This window comes from Eptatretus burgeri, chromosome 13 (assembly GCF_056783735.1).
Source record: "Eptatretus burgeri isolate ZD-2024b chromosome 13, Ebu_testis_v1, whole genome shotgun sequence".
Taxonomy (NCBI): Eukaryota; Metazoa; Chordata; class Myxini; order Myxiniformes; family Myxinidae; genus Eptatretus; species Eptatretus burgeri.
Window position 1 is genome coordinate 15370787 of NC_140973.1, and position 19345 is coordinate 15390131.

Sequence of the window (19345 nt, forward strand, 5' to 3'; positions counted from 1 at the left end):
TACCTTTCAGTATTACTGGTCCATTCATTGCACAACTTGGTGAAAACATAGTGTAAGATCTACTTTTGAAAGCTCTCCACACCTGGCTGTGGGATAAAGGTACTCGAAGCAGCAAGTTGCTCTGTGATATGGGAGGGTGGTATCCTTCCGATGTTCACATAACCCAGTCAAAGGTTGGCATCCATCAAGGCGGTACCCAAGGACCAGTTCTTTTGGTCCCAGACATGCCTACTCCCATTTACACATTTTTGTTTTTCATCTTGCATGTGACAATATATTTGTGTAGCATTTCTTTCATGAAAACATTACAAGAAAAAAACTCCCAAAGTGGGGGGCGGGGGGGGGGTGGTGAAAATGAACAACCACTGGAATTGAAGCCACACTAATGGAGAAGTCCAAACATGCAACCAATCAGCCAACTTCTCGTTCGTGCTACCTCTAGATATACTTCATGGACTTTGTTGGATTGAATTCCTGACTCACAAGCCTTTCACTTCAATGCGTTTTGGAGAAACGCTCTCCCGTAAGCTTGGAGGTGGGGGATGTATGATGAGGACGCTGTTGACAGGAAATGAGTTGGACTTGCATAAGAGTTAGATTTGAGTGCAAAAAGGAAAAATAAATAAATAAATACAAAAAACAAAATATTTTCCTTCATTTTTCTGTGTGGGGTGGCAGGATGGCCGAGAGGTATGCACACTCACCTCTCAGGTACATACCCTGGGTTCGAATCCTGACCCAGCTATAAACTCATCCTGGTGTTTCACAGGAAGTGTGATCCATCAATGTGCGTGCCGTCCCTTGGATGGACGCGTGCCGACTTAGTTGGTCGAGGTTAAAGATCTCATGGTGTCCTTCGTGAAGGAGTAGGCAAGTATTCTCTGGCACCCGAAACAAATTACACAATTCCTACACTAACCAGCAGGGGGCACTGCATCAACAGCACAGCCACACTCCCAGCAATGGTGCAAATCAGCTGCTACAGGCTGAACACAAAATGATGATTTTTTTCAGGACGTATCATTTTCACGGATTGACATCCAATCGTAGCTCAACAACATAAATTCCACATCCTTAATTGAAAGACCACCTGACAAATCATGCCTTGTGCAACCAACCTCTATAAAGGCTGCAGTACAATGAACGTCATGGTTTCACGATCTATCTCGTAAAACCTTTTCGGTGTGGACCTCCACATGCATGTGGAAGGATGCATGGACCTTTTCGGTGTGGTCCACGTAAAATTGGCATTGAAAGCTAGACGTGAATAAACTTTCTGCTGGAAAAAAAGTCCTTCCTTGATAACTCAGTTATTTGTGGTGTACTTGGCCTTTATGCACAATCTGGTGGAGTATCGTTCTGCTCTGTGGGCAAGGGCTCTCACTTCCACATTGCATTCCTGAACGCGCTGGTGACAAAGGCCTTGGGCATCAATGGTAGATCCTGGCAGGAGGACTTGCTCATTTCCCACTGAAGAATGATCGGTGTCTTCTTTTCTATCACCTCTCATTTGATCTTGCATCCACCACCTTGTACCTCGCTCCAGCCTTACAAGAATGCACACGTTCATCCAGTAACTCCCTTCTTGTGAACCTTGCGAAGCATTAGCTTCTTGCACACCTCCATACCTTTGTCCCCCATATTTTCCATCTCTTATACAGTCTCCCTGTCTGTCCTCTGCTTCCCTCCACTTGCAGTCACTGGAAACGGCTCTCCAACTCCTGTAATACATACCCCTACCTTTTTTTTGCCCCACATAATTTGATTTCCAATCCTTTATTATCTCCGCTACCGAAGGTGGATGGAGGTTATGTATTTCCATCAATGTTTGTTTGTGAGGAAGATATCTTAAAAAGTTAAGGACAGATTCACACGAAATGAGGTGGAGAGGTTGGATGTGTGACAAATACAAATTGATTAGATTTTGGTGAAGATCTGGATTTAGATCCCAATACTGGAATTTTTGAGCAATTCTTCACCATTGAGAGATAGGACCAAAAACGATACTTCAAAAAGTTGTGGATGGATTCAGAAAAAAAAAAAAATTAGTGGATGAGTTGTGTCGGTGACAAGAATAAGCCGATTACATTTTGGTTAAGGCACAAATCCAGTTCGGGTTTCTTCAACAATATTTAATCAGTTCATCCTTGTCACATACCCAACCTGCCCACCAAATTTCATCCAAATCCATCCACAACTTTTTGACATATGTTGCTCACAAACAAAATAAAAAAAGAAAAATAACTCAGTGACAACTTGGCGAAAACAGAACGATACTCGGTAGAACACATACCTCCGCCAGGCTGAATACATCCAACCTGTCCACAAAGTTTCATCCAAATCCCTCCACAACTTTTTGAGATATCATACAATATCGTTTTTAGCCCCATCTCTCAATGGTGAAGAATCAGTGAAAAATTCAATAATTCTCGTATCCAGATCTGGATTCGGATCTTCACCAAAACTGAATCAATTCTTCCTCGTAGCACTCCCAACCTGTCCACCAAGTTTCATGTGAATCCATCCATAACCTTTTGAGATATCGTGTTATATATCGACTTTGGCCCTGTCTCTCAATGGTGAAGAATCGCTTTAAAAACTTCTCAGATCCCGATTCAGATCTTCACCAAAATTAAACGTTGCTGTCCTTGGCCGGTCACCTACACACAAGAAAAATTTCAGAACGATTGCTTGAAAACTGTGGCCAAAAATCATGTGACAAACAGACAAACACTACAGACAAACATACTTGGCAAAAAATTTTTTCCACCAAGTAACAAACAGATAGACAAGGGGTGAAAACATAACCTCCTTCCACCTTTGGTGGCGGAGGTAATAAACCGTGTATCTGTTTTGGCAAGCCAGAACACATTATTCAATATTCTATTGTTCTACAAAGTGCCACTTCACCGTCACTCCAAATGCAACCACCTGCACCTGCCTGTATTTCTTTCTACTCTTTGCTCAACAAAACAAAGTCCACCTGTAAAAATAAGCCTAACTATGAAGAAACCTGTCATTGCCAGAAGAAGAATGTACATAGTGTTTATAATTGCAGAATCAAGCCTGTTGAGGCATAAATTGACACACGTACGTACATATGAAAACGTGCGGGATACTATTACAAGCCAGTAAAAAAAACCCCATAACAAGCTAGAACTCAAACAAACAAAGACATTGAATATGAGTAACACAGACAAATAGCTGTTTAAAAGAAAAGTGATGATTTCAAAGCATTTTGAGTGCCTCTAACAAACGAAAAAGAAGTCGAGCAAAGCGGTTTATACCAAAAGTAGCTCCGGTATACCGCTCACAGTGAGTCATTCAGCACAGCTGCCATGCTTGCTTGAAGGGCACCAAGATCGATTGTTAGCATCATTGGCAGCTGCGATGTTTTGACGTGCTCTTCTTCCCTCTCCGTCCTTGAACCAGTTTCCTTCGCTGTGCACTTTGCCATGCTCTGTGTCCGTGCAGCGATACCGTCTTCCATTTGTCCCTCTTTCGGACCCATCTCTACTCGCCTGTTCTCCACTACATTGGATCTGTCATTCAAGAATCCTCGCAAGTTGTCATTTATGGGCACATCACCAGAAATGTCCGCCGGTATGGCCAGAACTGCGAGGTGGGCCTCTGGTGCCAGCGGTCCTTTGGGGGTGCCGTTGAGAGTGCTCTGACCCTTCTCCACGTCACCTGCACCAGTAAAGGCACTTGTATCAGGGCTGGAGGATCCAACCTGTGTAGTACTGGATGGAGCATGGGTCTTGCCAGACTTTGATTGGTTCAGCACCGTCAAAAAGGATTGCCACGGTGCGTTCTTATCGTGCACCTGAGCATTTTGCGGAGAAAGGGACACAGGTCGTTTAGTGAGTTCATTAAAAAGGCAGAACTTCACACTCTACTCCAAGTGTCCTCAGAACATCACATATCAAAATCAAATGTCTTGGATTGACATAGTGCAAATTCTAACTCGTTCTAATTTCATTCATTTGAGTAATTAATACTTGTGTGGAATGCATAACCGCAATGCTTTTCCTGTAGGTGGCACGTGACATTGAATACAACAGGAGCATCAGAGAAAATACAACTCCATGATGTTTCATCTTGGTGGAATGACTGGCACATCTGCAAAATTAAAGCTGGATAACTTGCTCATTTAAACATTGTGTGAAATGAAGATATTAAAGAAAATATCCAGAGATTCAAATTTGTGGGAAATGAGAGAAGAGCATGTGATTGAGCTGTGTGAATTGTTTTCCACACGTCACAGCAATATGGCCGTTCACCTGTAACAGCATGCATGTGAGGAGCACTCTGGTGAAGGTACATGTCAACCAAAAAAAAACAAAAAAACCTTTCAAAAGGGAGGGAGGTGAGGAAGGAGTCAAGAATGATTAATTCGGTGCAACGTTCCATCGGTCCTCAAGGCGTGTTTGTAACTGAAGATGTTGTTTACGGCAAATTATTGGATCAATCCATGTATAGCAAAAACGGATCACCGCATTTCCCAGTTTGGTGAATTGTTCTCCATTGAGATAAAGAATAATGTTGGAGATGGAACCGATACATAGAATAGGCAGGGAGACTCAGACTATGGATATCAGTCTTATACATAGAACTATATATCGTCTATACAGACTGTACATCGAATATCAGTCTCGAGAGACTATGGATTTGCGCTCCTTTTGGGAAGGACAATTGGTAGAGCAGTGCCTGCTGTGACTATACAGACCTACTCGTGAATGGCAATTTCTGTTACATCGGATGCACTTGTAGACGGTCTTAGCTGGGGTCGCCCGATTACTACGCTTCCTCCGGGCTGTTATTCTTTGCGACTTGGAACCGAGTAGAGTTTTCTTAAGTTAAGATTGTCCAAGTTGGGGATTCAAAGTAGGACCGAATGCATTGTTAGTCTTGTCCATTGCTGAATAGATGGGAGAGGCTATTGTGATTGGGCCGTGTCAGTGTACGTGTGAGTGCACACACATGCACTGACACTCAGCTTTGCGCAGCAATGGAATAGGGTTATACATTCGATGTTTCAAATATGCATGCGAGATCAAAAATGTTTTAAATGGCGCACTCAGTGGCTTTTTGGGTGAAAGGGGTCACCTGGACAAATACCTTGGTGAGACTGCATTGTTAAATGCTCTGTCCTGTCGGTTATTGAAGCCAAGTCAGAATAGACCCAAAATGATGGGCGAGAGCAAATGGTGGTGGCGTGATAATGTGAAAAGTATTGCAAGGGAAGAGGTTAAAAGAAGAATGGAGATATTCGAGAGCCGAACGGAGGTTGACACGAACCATGGTGTGGCGCCGAAGGGTGGACTTGTCGGTGAATGTGCGACCACAAGCATTGCACATGTAGGGTTTTTCTCCGGTGTGAATACGATGATGGCGAGTGAGGGCATTGAGCTGTGTGAATTGTTTTCCACACATGTCACAGCAATATGGCCGTTCACCTGTAACAGCATGCATGTGAGGAGCACTCTGGTGAAGGTACATGTCAACCAATGTCCTGTTGTAGTACTAGTAGTAGTAGTTCAGATGACGTTTTTCCAAACGCCATGGGAAGCAAGGAGAAGTTGACGTATCAGGTATTAGCAGAAGAGCAAAAGAGCTACGGCGAAGGATTAACATCAATGGCATGTTCAAAATCAACTTTTGTTAGGAACTAAAATCGTGAAGTCAACCATGGGTGACCGCCTTACCAGTGTGCACCTTGGAATGTTGGTACAGGGAGTTACGTTGGGCGAACGTTCGCCCGCACACCTTGCACACAAATGGCCTGGAGCCCGAGTGTACCCGATCGTGGTGCTTCAGATACTCTTTGCAAGCGAAACTCTTTCCACATGTCTCGCACATGAATGGTCGTTCACCTGGCAAGGGTTTTTTTTTTTTTTAAACATCACCACTGCTGTAAAACTTAAAACTTATTGGTCTACATCTTTATAACCTTAATGTTGCTGAGTTGACTTTTTCAGATTTAAAGGAGCCAGATGTACAAGTGGTGTGCAAAAACTTGAAGCCAAAGAAACTAGAATTATTTAATACTAAATAAAACAACTGGAGAGTTAATAGAACACCTTATCCTATGCAGTCTTAAGAAAAAGGTCATGGTGAGGGTCTTGTCAACTCTTACTTTGAGTTTCCGAGCAGGATATATATATATATATATATATATATATATATATATATATATATATATATATATATATATATATATATATATATATATATATATATATATATATATTGTTGTGGTTACCAAATTCGCAAACCACCATTCAGGTCCCTTAGGTGAGGTATCTCGGTAAGTGCATGTGTAGTTAGGCCCAAACCCGTTGTCTAGTGGGAATACATGTCATTTATGCGAGCTGCGACTCTTCAGGATAGCCGTTTTTCTTTTACTATCTTTATTTTGGACCAACCGCCATGATCACAACCACAACATCAACCACCGACCACAACCACCGCTTCACCACAACCGCCACGACCTTCACGCACACCTCACAACCGTAGCATCGCCACCGTTCTTGCCCCGCTGTGGGTACCGGTGTTGGACTCATGCAGAACGCGCGTCGAACAGCGTGTACAAAATCACGGATTTTGTGCTTCAAAAACGGATCAAAAACGACACACGCCCACTTTTTGCCGTCCAATCGGTGAGCGAGGGCGATTTGGCCCCGCCTCCAGAACGATCGATATATGCAAATTTGTGGATCAAAAGCCTTCACGCCCACTTTTTCTCGGGCCAATGGGGAGCGAGGTGAAAGGTCAAAGGGAGGGGTCAAAGGCGAAGTTACGGGGGGATAAAAGGACGGTGTTCGTCAGTCAGAGGAGAGTCGCAAACGAGAACGAAAGAAGTCTGGAGCCCGAAGCCTGCAGTGGCTGGAGAAGCTGAAGAGAGTCGGACGAGGGGTGCTCGCGTCGGTGCCAGGAGCTGCACGCCCGAGGGAGGCCGGCAGCGCGACCTGGCCGAGGTGGAGACGCACACCAGGGATAATAAAGATCCTCTATACCCCGAGCATCAGCAACCCCCTCCTGTTTCCCCCCGCGCTGAGATAGTGCGACCAAGGGGCCCCGTTCCCACCCCCTGCCAGGCACTGTCCACGAGGCCCGCGGGTTGCGGGGCCATCGCCGCTCCGCGTCTCATCACCAGACGGGTAGGCCCGACCCGGTCTCGGCCTCAGGCCGCCTCATTCTTGAGGGTATTTCTTTTCCTTGGTTTTGGGTATGTGTTGTCGGCGCCGTCTGTGAAGTAGAATTGTATAAGTGTTGCCGTGTGCTCGGTAGTCGGTATTAGCTCTGCACTGTGTTTTCACTTTTATGTTTGCTTTTTGTGTAAATGGAATTGTGTTTTCTTTTTTTGTGTGCATTTGGTGGAATTGTATTTGTGTGCTTTCCGTTCGTCGCGAATAAATGTGCTTTATTGTTGAACTGTTCTCCCGCTTCGCTTCGTCTTTTCCCCCATTGAACCCTCATCTTGCTTCACGTAAAGGGTTGGTAGTGGGCTGAATACGCCCGATAATTAATCGAACCGTCGAGGTCGACGATAACACCGCTCGGTTATTCTGATAGTACGGAACGGGTCGCTTAAGTGGCCCGTGTCCGAAGTCGACCTGCGGCGAGGTGCGATCGCCCGGTCTACCCTCCGCGTGGGTAGTTAGGTAGGTCGAATTTGGCGAGCAACCCTATCCCACGCGGGGGCTGATTGGCTCGATCGCGGTGTGACCGAAAGGTCCACCCGTGACTGGTTCCCGGCGTTAGTCCGAGAGGGTCACGACTGGATTGTCCGTCCGGTGGGCGACGTGCCGCGATTCGAGTTACGTGGCCGTCCGCACGCCGGCGGGCGCGAATTCCGCAACAATATATATATATATATATATATATATATATATATATATATATATATATATATATATATATATATATATATATATATATATATATATATATATATTTCCTACGAGCCATGACTTTGTCTGAATCTTTATATTCCCCAACGTTGAGAGAGAGAGAGCAGAAAATTTGATTGGTCGAGATGGCGTAAAATGGTGTAACTGTTATGTTTGTGGGGTAGATGGAGGAACTTCATAGTAAAAGGTAGGATTGTATAGAGTAGCATGGTCCATGGACGAGCAGAAGACATCTCGATGTAATTTAAGTATGGAAACCGTCAGCTTAAGATTGTTACGTGTCACTGCACAGGGAGTGGTGCTGTGTTAATTAGGTAGGGTTTAAGGCTAATTTCTCCCAGTTTGTGATTGCCCACTGTGACCTTTTCCGATGTTTTTTGCATTTACAAAACCGGCGATAAAAAGGAATCGGGTCCTTAAAACAACAATAACCGAGCCGAACGTTCCAAGCAGGTGAAAACCCCGTCTCCAGGAATGACAACTAGCAAACCACGCCCCTGGGATGGATAATGGATAGGTGTGACGTCAGAATGATCAGGAAGAGAAGAGAGTTGTGGAGGTACGCGCTTGGAGACGAAGGTCTCATTTTTCTGGCTTGCCCTCGGCACGGTGAATAAGGCTGCATGATTCTCGTGGTCGTGCTATATGAATTTGTCTGCATGCTGGAGCAAAACGCTAGCCATTGACTGTTCGGCTGAGCCGTGAAGTGTGTACGTTTCTGAGGAGGAAAGAAGAGCGTGCCTCGTGGCCTTATCCCGGGGCCCCAGAAATCGTCTTGCCACATGGTCGGGGAGGAAGGAGGGCGATTTCGGTGAACGGACCTGGTGTAAGAGAGGAACAGTCGGCATATTCGCTCGTGAAAAGAAGCTGCACGGCGATTTCTGCGCCCTGGCATTGAATACCATCTGCACGAATTGCTTCACGTGCGTTTCCCGCCCAGAGAGCAGCTCGGCAGCATTTCAGGTGTGGTTTCCTGCACAGGACGAGGCGGTACAACCATCAAGCTCTGAAAGACCATCTAGGGCCAAAGCTAAATGTCAATAAAAAGAGGGAATTTCCTTTTGTTTTATCTTTTCCCTTGTCCGTTTTTGTAACTGTGTGTAGAGGCGCCTCGACTTTAGGCTGCAATTTACCTCACGTTTTATTATCACGTTTGATTTATTTCCATTATGAATACTTGATGTATGTCCATTAAACCCCTATTTAGTAAAGATTGCTTGTGTCTGTCTAATCGTTGTGGGTTCGAGGATAAACCCTTGTCCTCCGTCCGGGTGAACGCGTCTGGTACGTGCATTTGCCACCCTCCCGTCGTGCGTGCGCGCCATAATCTCCAAGGATCATGTGTTCACTTCCAAGAGAGAACTGTTATGTTATCCCTCCAGGCCAGTCTTAACCTCGCCCTGGACACGACAATATTTTGTCCAAGTCCTACAAAACTGGAGGTTTTTGAAAGTGCCAAAAAAGCCATTTGTGTTGGACAGTGTTCAAGTATATAATTACATTGAAATAAAAGAGACTTTAAAGGCTGTAGAAAAAACAAAATTCAGGAGGTTTACCGCCGTTGATGCACCACCTTATTTAACATGTCACATTAGTTATTCATGTCTGTTTTTTGTGTCTTTTACCGTGTCCTTAAAAACAGTAAGTTTCCTGTTTGGAATGATTTTCAATTCTGTTTTACTGCCAGACAGGTAGACAGTAAAAAAAAATTCCCTTACTCCTCTCTGCGCATGTGTGATTCGGATGAGATTCTGTCCAATTTGCAAAATTCAGATACAAAGTACGACTAAACTACAGGTTTGTATTCTGATGCATGTTCCGATTCATGCTCTACAGAGTTCAAAATATAACATTTAATTGAAATGAAGTTGATCCTCGATCATAGACTGATGTCTGTCGACAGAAAGCGAACAAAGTGCTTAACCACACTTTTCGCTTTGTGCGTGTGGGGCAGTGTGACCACTCCTCATTTTCATAAATGCCAAGGTGAGCCAATGAAAAAAGCCAAGAAATCACAAGGTTTCGGAAAAGCGATGATAATAATAGAAAACCTATACGTCAAGAAAACCTATAGAAAACCAAGATGCCAAGGTGAACAACGAATAGCCAAGATCTTGTGAAAAAGAGCCAAGGAGTGGTCACACTGGCGTGGGGTAATTAACGCACAGTCTAGTACAGCTGCACATCAGGTATTGCCCGGAGCTTTGCCTGCTGGGAATTTGTACCAATTGATTTTGTCTTCATTTATTCATATGGATGTTCCCAACCCCACGACCAGATTTTTGAGTACTCAGTTTGGTGCAGTTTCCAGAACATAATGCAGAGGAGATTCTGCGATATGTTTGTTTTACCTTTACATTTTCGTTTGATAAAAAAATTAAAAAAATTATTAGCACTTTGAAAATATGAAAAATGTGTTTCAGTTTTAAAATATGAAACAAAAGGAGGAAAGTACTCTAAAAGAGGATGTTTGCCATAATCACAGAAGTGAGAAATGCAAAAATATATCAGGTTAACAGGTTACACTAATTAATATGGGGGGGAAAAAAAAAACTGTGCATGAGAGGGACTTTTCCCCTTTTACTAGGAATAATTACCTCTGCCACCAAAGGTTATGTTTTCACACCTGTCTGTCTGTTTGTTTGTTTCTCTGTGAGCATGATATCTCAAAAAGGTATGGACGGATTTCAGGTGAAATTTGGGTGTGGGACAAGGATGAATTGATTAGATTTTGGTGAAGATCCGGATCAGGATTACCAATGGAATATAAAACGTAAACTGTTCAGCCTGACGGAGGTATGCAATCTACCAAGTTCCATTAGGGTTCAATTTGGTTTTATTTTCGTCTTCTTACATTTCGGTGTCTTAAAGTGATTGCCAATACACGGTTTTCAACGACTTCCATACTTTCCACTCCATCTGTCACTCGAGATAAGGTGATGCAAGCCAACAATTTTTTTTTTTTACCGCCGCCACCAAAGGTGGGCAGAGGTTATGTTTTCACCCGTCTCTTTGTTACATGCAAAATCGAAGATTTGCAAGTATATTGGTCAGATGACTGTTATTCTGGCTGTTTGTCTGTCAATCGCCTCCAGGTCACAATCTCAAACCAATCTTCACAAAACTTCACCAAATCGTAGTGTTCGTCATAAGCAAGAAGCCGATTCATTTAAAGGTCAAAATGTCAACATAGGCTAAAGGTCAACAACTTAGGTTCATTTATAAAATCCTCAATTTTCATCTGATTGACTTGAAGTTTGAAGAGGATTTGCGTATCAGGTCAATTAATTCACCCAACCAATTATTTTTAAGGTCAAATTTGTTTTAGGAATTTCGCAAGTGTCGTGCTATGCATGCCATCTTTCTGGTTGATCTGTCTGTCTGTTTATCTGTCTGCGAACAGGATATCTCAAAAGGTTGTGGATAGATTCAGATGAAATTTGGTGACAGGTCGTGTGTGATAAGGATGAAATTATTATATTTTGGTGAAGATCTGGATCTGAATGCCATCATTTTAAAGTGATTCTTCACCATTGAGAGATGGGGCCCAAAACCAATATACAGCACGATATCTCAAAAAGTTATGGACAGATTTGGACGAAACGAGGTGGACAGGATGGGTGTGTGACAAGGACGAATTGATTAGATTTGGGTGAAGAGCCGGATCAGGATCCAGATACGAGAATTCTTTTAAATTTCCCAAGTGATTCTTCACCACTCAGGCGGGGCTAAAAACGATATACAGCATGATATTTCAAAAAGACGAGTTATTACAAAACTAGGTGGACGAGTTGGTTCGGTGACAAAAAGAAGGCAATTCGATGTTGGTTATTGGTCTAGATCCAGATCCAGCTGATCAGTGGGATACAAAATGTAAACTGTTCAGCCTTGCGGAGGTATGGGCTCTACCGAGTGCTAATCTAGTTTATATAATTTGTATACATCTCACAGCGTTTGAACAGAGGTTAAATAAATATCTGTAAGCAATTTGACTAATTTTTCGAAAAATGTTTCGCCTGACCCAAATTAATTTTCGCTGAGTAACACCAAAACAAATGAGAAATACATGTATTTATATATATATATATATATATTTTTGTATGTATATGTATATATATATGTATGTATATATACATATATATATACACATATATAAATATATATATACACATACATATATATACACATATATATACATACATATATATATATATATACATATACATATACATACACATATATATACACATATATATATATATATATATATATATATATATATATATACATATACATATATATATATATATATATATATATATACATACATATATATATATATATATATACATATATATATATATATATATATATATATATATATATATATATATATATATATATATATATACATACATATATATATACATATATATATATACATACATATATATATATACATACATATATATATACATATATATATATACATACATATATATATATATATATATATATATATATATATATATATACATACATATATATATATATATATATATACATACATATATATATATATATATATATATATATATATATATATATATATATATACATATACATATACATATATATACACATATACATATACATATATATATATATATATACATATATATATATATATATATATATATATATATATACATATATATATACATATACATATATATACACATATATATACATACATATATATATATATATACATATACATATACATACACATATATATACACATATATATATATATATATATATATATATATATATATAATAAAAAGCCTGGTGTTGGCGCAGTGGTTAGGGCAGTGGCTTGGGATCCAAAAGGTCCTGAGTTGAAGCCCCGTTGGGCCACTGAATTAATACACCAAGGGGTTGACTCAGCCTGTCATCCTTCCGAGGTCGGCGAAGTGAGTACCAGTGTACTGGGCCGGTGTATACCCCGGTTAGAATAGGTGTACCATATCCCTGTGTCGTAAGAGGCGACCAGGGTTGCGTCAGGAAGGGCTTCTGGCGTAAAACCTGTGCCAAATCATTATGCGGATCATGATGGATGATCGGCTGTGGCGACCCCGAACGGGAGCAGCCGAAAGAAGAAGAAGAAGATATATATATATATATATATATATATATATATATATATATATATATATATATATATATATATATATATATATATATATATATATATATATATATAATAAAATTAAGCAATTGCAAACTAAAATTCCGTAGCATTTAACAAATCAGAAAATCCCAATCTTAAAATATCCATCCCCAAATATCAACAGGGCTTCCCTTTACTCAATGTGTTGTTCCATTTGATCTCGGAACACCATCTACTGTAACGAGAAGGAGCAATCAGAGATTGCAGACCCTCTCTAGGACTTGTTTTGCGTGGTGTATTTTGTGTGGTGTTTGTGTGCTGGTGTGTTTGTGTGGTGTATTTTGTGTGGTGTTTGTGTGTTTATGTAGTGTCTTTTGTGTGGTGTATTTTGTGTGCTGGTGTGTTTATGTAGTGTCTTTTGTGTGGTGTTTGTGTGCTGGTGTGTTTATGTAGTGTCTTTTGTGTGGTGTTTGTGTGCTGGTGTGTTTATGTAGTGTCTTTTGTGTGGTGTATTTTGTGTGCTGGTGTGTTTATGTGGCGTGTAGATGATGTATTGACGATGTAAGTTATGTTCATAAAGTGGGCAAACAGATGTCTTCGGTTTTATTGTGTCGATTTACGTTCTAATCGAATGTATTTTATAGACGTACATATGGTATTGTATAGATATACGTATTTTACCTGAAGTAGACATATTTTGGTAGTATGTATTTATTGATGCACTCACATTCTTAATTAAAAGGTACTTTATAGACAAGCTCACATTCTAATTGTACATACATTTTTATGGAATCAATTGAAAAAAAGACGTGTAATAATGACTACCACTAGGTTGCGTTTGTGACCAACATCAGCACATGATGTGTGAACAGACAAAAAAAAAACAACTAACAAACTAGAACAGGTACTCAGTAGAGTGCGTACCTCCACCAAGATGAACAGTTGACGTTTTGTATCCCACTGATAGGCCGGATATGGATCCGGACATGAACCAAAATCTAAATTGGCTTGTTCTTGTCACATAACCAAGTCATCCACCCAGTTTTGTCATAACTCGTCCATAACACTGATTGGCATCATCACCCAGGCCGATAATGCACAAACCGTGATGATTACAATCACGTCTTCGGTCTCCACACAAGGGAGGCACGAATACCTCAAAAACGCTCGACACCGTCAATAGGTAAGCTTTTGTGACACTCATGTTTCACATGATGAACTCAATTTTCACATGTGAGGTGTAACGATGTTATATACAAAGCTGGTAATGCATTACCAATCGTTTAAGAACTCCTTCCACTCCCCACCCCCCCACATGTTGGTTGAAATCTGCAGCAGCCGCTTTTACCTCATGAAAGCTAAGTTTATCAACCCGGATTCATCGGGTTCGTCTGTTGTCTTGGTCCCTGTGTTTCCTTCCAATTATCTGTGTTAAATTCCTTGTTGTGCTGTATCTGTCGAGTTTGTTTTCATGTTGTTCAAGGTCTACTCCTCGGAAAGACGCTGGGAAAAAAAGCTGTGTCCCTTTTGTCTCTGTGTTCCTCGTTTTGCTACTTTCTTCCCAAATACTGTACATTATACCTCCTCAACATTACCCTATTAATCCCCTCCTCGCTATTAAAATAAAAAAAAAATAAAAAAATTCACTTCACAATGATTTCATTCTCATTGAATTTCCTTCTGCCTGTACTTCCTACACTATATTCTTATTTTTTCACCCCCTTTTCTCAATATCACCAAGCTGAATCTTCATCAAATATAAATACTTCTTCCTTCAAAATGCTTCACTTTCCTCATTTCTTCGTGAAGAGTACCCCACATGTTCTTCATCTTCTTCACAAATATTATTTTCCAAAACGGTCCGTTAGCTAAGCGCTTGGTCCACCAACCCTCCCCACACCTACAGCACCATCTTTCTCCATGACTTGAAAAAAAATTCTTACCTCCCATCCTATGATCTTTATCTCTTTATTCAATTTGGGAATTTGGAGTCAGTATCCTGACACTTCATGTCCCCCCTTTCTGCATCCTTCCTCACCCCACTCTCTAAATGCCCCACCCTCACCCCACCCCATAAACCTGGTGTTGGCTGTATTCTTAGAGTCTTGAGATTGAGCCCCTGCCGTGCTGTTGAAATAACACCAGGTGGGTTCACTCAGCCTGTCATCCTTCCGAAGTGGGCAAAATAAGTAGCATCTTACTGGTACCAGGGGCACTGCATCAGCGGCACAGCCTCGCTTCCAGAAAATGACGCAACCAGCAGCCACAGGCTGCATACAAAACAGCTCCACCCTCTAAAGGTTTCCCCCTCATCCCACCCCTCCCCGTCCTGCACCCTCCCAATGCCTTCTCGCTGTCACCAACTGTATGGATCTCAAAACATCCGAGGTCTCCGCTCCAACCTGACAGATTTCTCAATCCAGGTCGCTGCCGATAAACCCAACATCGTCTGTTTAACAGAATCCTTCCTCCCAAAGGATGTCCCTGACTCCTTAGTGTCTCTCACCAGCTATTGTCTCCTCTGGTTTGATCGGTCTAAACCCCACCCTGGTGGTGGAGTTGCACTTTACATCAATAACTCAATTTTTCACTGTCCATGAACTGATCTTACACCACCCATTCCCCAGGAGTACCTTTGGATGCGACTTCCCCATCGGGTTCGACCTCTTCTTTGTCTGTGTGTAGTACCATCCTCCAAACAGTGACATGTACATATCTCTATCTCTCACACAGACAACAGGGACCAACTTTTAACCACTCATCACAACTCTCTCTTCCTCATATGTGGGGACTTTAATTGTCACCATGCCAATTGTGGTTAGGTTTTGGTATCTCTCTCATCAGCCATGGCACTTCAGCAAAGGACTTCTGTGACTCCATGGGCCTGATTCAATCTGTGAACTTCCAACTCTGATTTCTCCCAGTGGCAAATCCTCCCTTCTGGAAATGGTAATTACTAACTTTCCTGAGAATGTCTCCTTCTCTTCCTCTGCTCCAATGGGTTCATCTGATCATATGCTTGTGAGAGTCAACATCTCTCTGGCTATTCTCAGAGCTCCCTCAATGCCAGTGAGTCTAGCAGTGCACTCAGGCAGATTGGCAGGGACATCAAGCAGTGATCTCACTTCAGGACCAGTCTCCTATATCTACTGCCCGGATATCAACTGAAACTAGGAATTCTTCCACAGAATATATATCTATCTCTATCTCTATCTCTATCTCTATCTCTATCTCTCTCTCTCACTCTCTCATGCACAGATCCATCAGATATCATCTTCAGTTATCTGATCATTATTCCTGCCCATGGTACACTAAATCCTGTGGTGAGGCAGTTGCTTTGAAACAACTTGCTTTCTCTGTGGAAAGCAAACCCAGCCCAAATCGATCTCAGATCATTCCACAAAGCCTGCAACAAGTGTGTATCCACTCTGTTCAGAGCCATAAATGAAGATCTGTACAACTTCAAGATTGAATTTTCAAAGTTGTCTCTCTCCTCTAAAACCTGGTGGTGCCTTATTAAGTCTGTCTGTGGTGTATGCTCCCCATCCATCCCATCCCCTAAGCGAAATGGCAGCACACCAGACTCCACTCGTGAGAAGGCTGAAGAGCTCAATTCTGCGTTTGCTTAAAATTCTCGTGTCCCTAACCCCACCGTCTCTGTACCCACCTTACCCAGTCACATTCAACTGTTCCTGGACTCTGTCTTTTGCACCCAAGAAGGTGGAGAAGGTTCTTTCAACCCTCGACTGATTCTGCAACTGGACAGGAAAGCATCAGCTCACGTGCCCTAAAAATGCTGCTGTTCTTGCATATCCTCTTTCTGCTCTTTTCACCCTATCATTTGCTCTCGGTCATCTACCACCAGCTTGGAAATCAGCCAACATCACTGTATTACATAAAATGGTGAAAAAACAGATCCCCTTAACTGCAGACCTATCAGCTTACTTCCAATAACCAGCAATGTCATGGAATCCATCATTGGTTGATATGAAATCGTTCCTTTTCTTCAACGATCTCATCTCAGATCACCATTTCGGATTCAAACCAGGTTGCTCTACCTTGGACATGCTGTATCTACGCTCCCAACAATGGACGGAGGCCCTCAATGTCAGACATGAGATCAGGGCTCTCTGGACATATGTCGAGCTTTCGATACAGTCTGGCATGCCACCTTTCTCCCCAAACTCTCTGCCTATGACACTCAAGGCCAACTCCACACTTGTAGCAAACATGTAGTTCTCAATGGAATCCTTTCACCTCATCTCCCTGTCAAGGTTAGAGTGCTCCAAGACAGTGCTCTCGGCCCCATCCAATGCCATCGTCATAAATTATCTCTCTGACTCTGGAAAATTCTCTTTATTTGCTGATGACTCCACCCTCTGCCTTGACATCCCTCATCCTTCAGATAAGCAGGTAGCAGCCTCTTCCCTCTCTTTGGACCTTGACAAAATCACAAGCTGGGTAAACACTTGGAATATGTCTTTTAATCCTGACAAATCTCACACTCACACTCAGAAAGGACATGATCTTTCTTGGGAAAACCACATTTAAATGTTGGCCTCGAAAGCTATTCACCGACTAGGAATGCTGTTTCATACAAAGTCCTTCCTTGGAACACCTCAACTTCTATCCACCGACAAGTCCTTCATCTGTAGATTTATAAAGTACTGCTCTCCTCTCTGGGCTGGCTCCCCTGCCTCACACCGAGCTCAGCTTGACGTCATGGAAACCAAGGTCTTCAAGATTAGTGGAATCTTCCGTGATGAAGCTGAGTCTATTGGCCTATCATTTTCCCATTGCAAACAGGTTAGTGTTGTATTGTATTCCAACTACGTACCACATCCTTTCTGGTTTTGCACCCTCTGCTCATTCCATGTTTGTCCCCCAAACAGGTTTCTATCGGGTGCAGGTGGTCCACCATCTGGTGAAACTCCCAAAATCCAGAATCACTGCTCACCTCTACTCATTCGTTCATCTTTTTTACACACCCGTGGAAACAAGTTCTACATTCTCTTCAATCTCATTCTTCCCTTGAAGTCTTCAAGACAGCTGTTCAACACAATCTCAGATCCCCATCAAAAACCATGATCTTTTATACACCCGTTAACACCCCCCACCCCTCCAACCACCTCCATCCCCCAAGCACACCTACTTCCAAATTCCAATTTTTCTTTCCCGAGAGTTTGCTTCTGTATCAATTTTGTCCACCCCATACGTCCCTGTTATTATTAAAAAAAAATTGTAGAGTCAAGGCTCATGGAAGAGCAAGATTTCCTGCCCCTCATTCCTCCCCACACGCACTGATTGTCCAAGTGTCCCTCTATTGTATTCCTCAACCCTATTGTTGATGTTTTCCCCTCTCTGCAGTTCCTTGTGTTCTGTTGCGTCCTGATCCATTATGTGTTCCAGCTCTTCCATGAGCCATGACTTTGTGCACAAAAAAAATATAAAAAAGTGACCAAGACATTCAGGAAACGAAATATGAAAAGATTTCACGCTTGAATTAATTGTACTGTGCAGTTTTGCACATGGCAGAAATTATTTGTTTAAAAAAAAATTTAGTTAATGAGTCCTGTGATGAGAAGCACGTGTTATGTTATGAATTCCAATACAAGGAGGTGCATTCCAACATGCGGATAATGACGTTTTAATTGATTTAAACTTTTTCTAAAAATGATCACACCATTGAGCCATGGCAGAGAAAGTAAAGAAAACTTTTAATCAGTTTGCTCAGCACTATTACAGCCAGACAAAACCATTTCAGGTGAAACGTGGAATGTTTTTTTTATTTAAATGTATTATCTTTTGGGCCTTGACAAGTCCTATATCACGCCTGTGTATCCTGAAAGCTCGGGGTGTTTTTTTGGCCTCTTAAGAGAGAAGGGATATTTTAGGGGCAGAGGTGGTATAACTAGTTTACGATACAAAGACTGGGCCATGGAATGCATCCGCTCATTATAACAAGACTCCACTTTTTAATTTTTTTAAATGACCAATCAAAGCACCACCATTATTAATCTCTATTATCCCCCAATTACCAGTCAACAGGTAGAAATCTGCCAAATAGGAAAAACACAACTTCTGCACCTGATGTGACCCTCACCGGTGTGGATCCGCGTGTGATAAATCAACATGTGCCTCTGAGTAAACCGTGCACCACAATCCGCACACACGTATGGTTTCTCACCGGTATGAATCCTGTAAGGGAATTATTACAGGTTAGGAAATGCAGTTTAACTACTTAAAATGAAACAGT

General features: G+C 41.8%; 1 protein-coding gene across 4 annotated transcripts in view; it reads right to left on the bottom strand.

Moving 5' to 3' along the window:
• Window positions 1-3029: 3029 nt before the first annotated feature.
• Window positions 3030-19345, bottom strand: part of LOC147013911 (GDNF-inducible zinc finger protein 1-like) — a 40421-nt gene continuing 24105 nt past the window's right edge. For all 4 annotated transcript variants that reach the window (XM_085851257.1, XM_085851258.1, XM_085851260.1 and 1 more), the window contains exons 4-7: window positions 19193-19287; window positions 5709-5876; window positions 5302-5459; window positions 3030-3826 (exon numbers count right to left, since the gene is read on the bottom strand). In XM_085851257.1, the coding sequence (XP_085707383.1) occupies window positions 3311-3826; window positions 5302-5459; window positions 5709-5876; window positions 19193-19287 (937 nt within the window). In that variant the 3' untranslated portion in view covers window positions 3030-3310. The remainder of the gene's footprint in view (window positions 3827-5301; window positions 5460-5708; window positions 5877-19192; window positions 19288-19345) is intronic.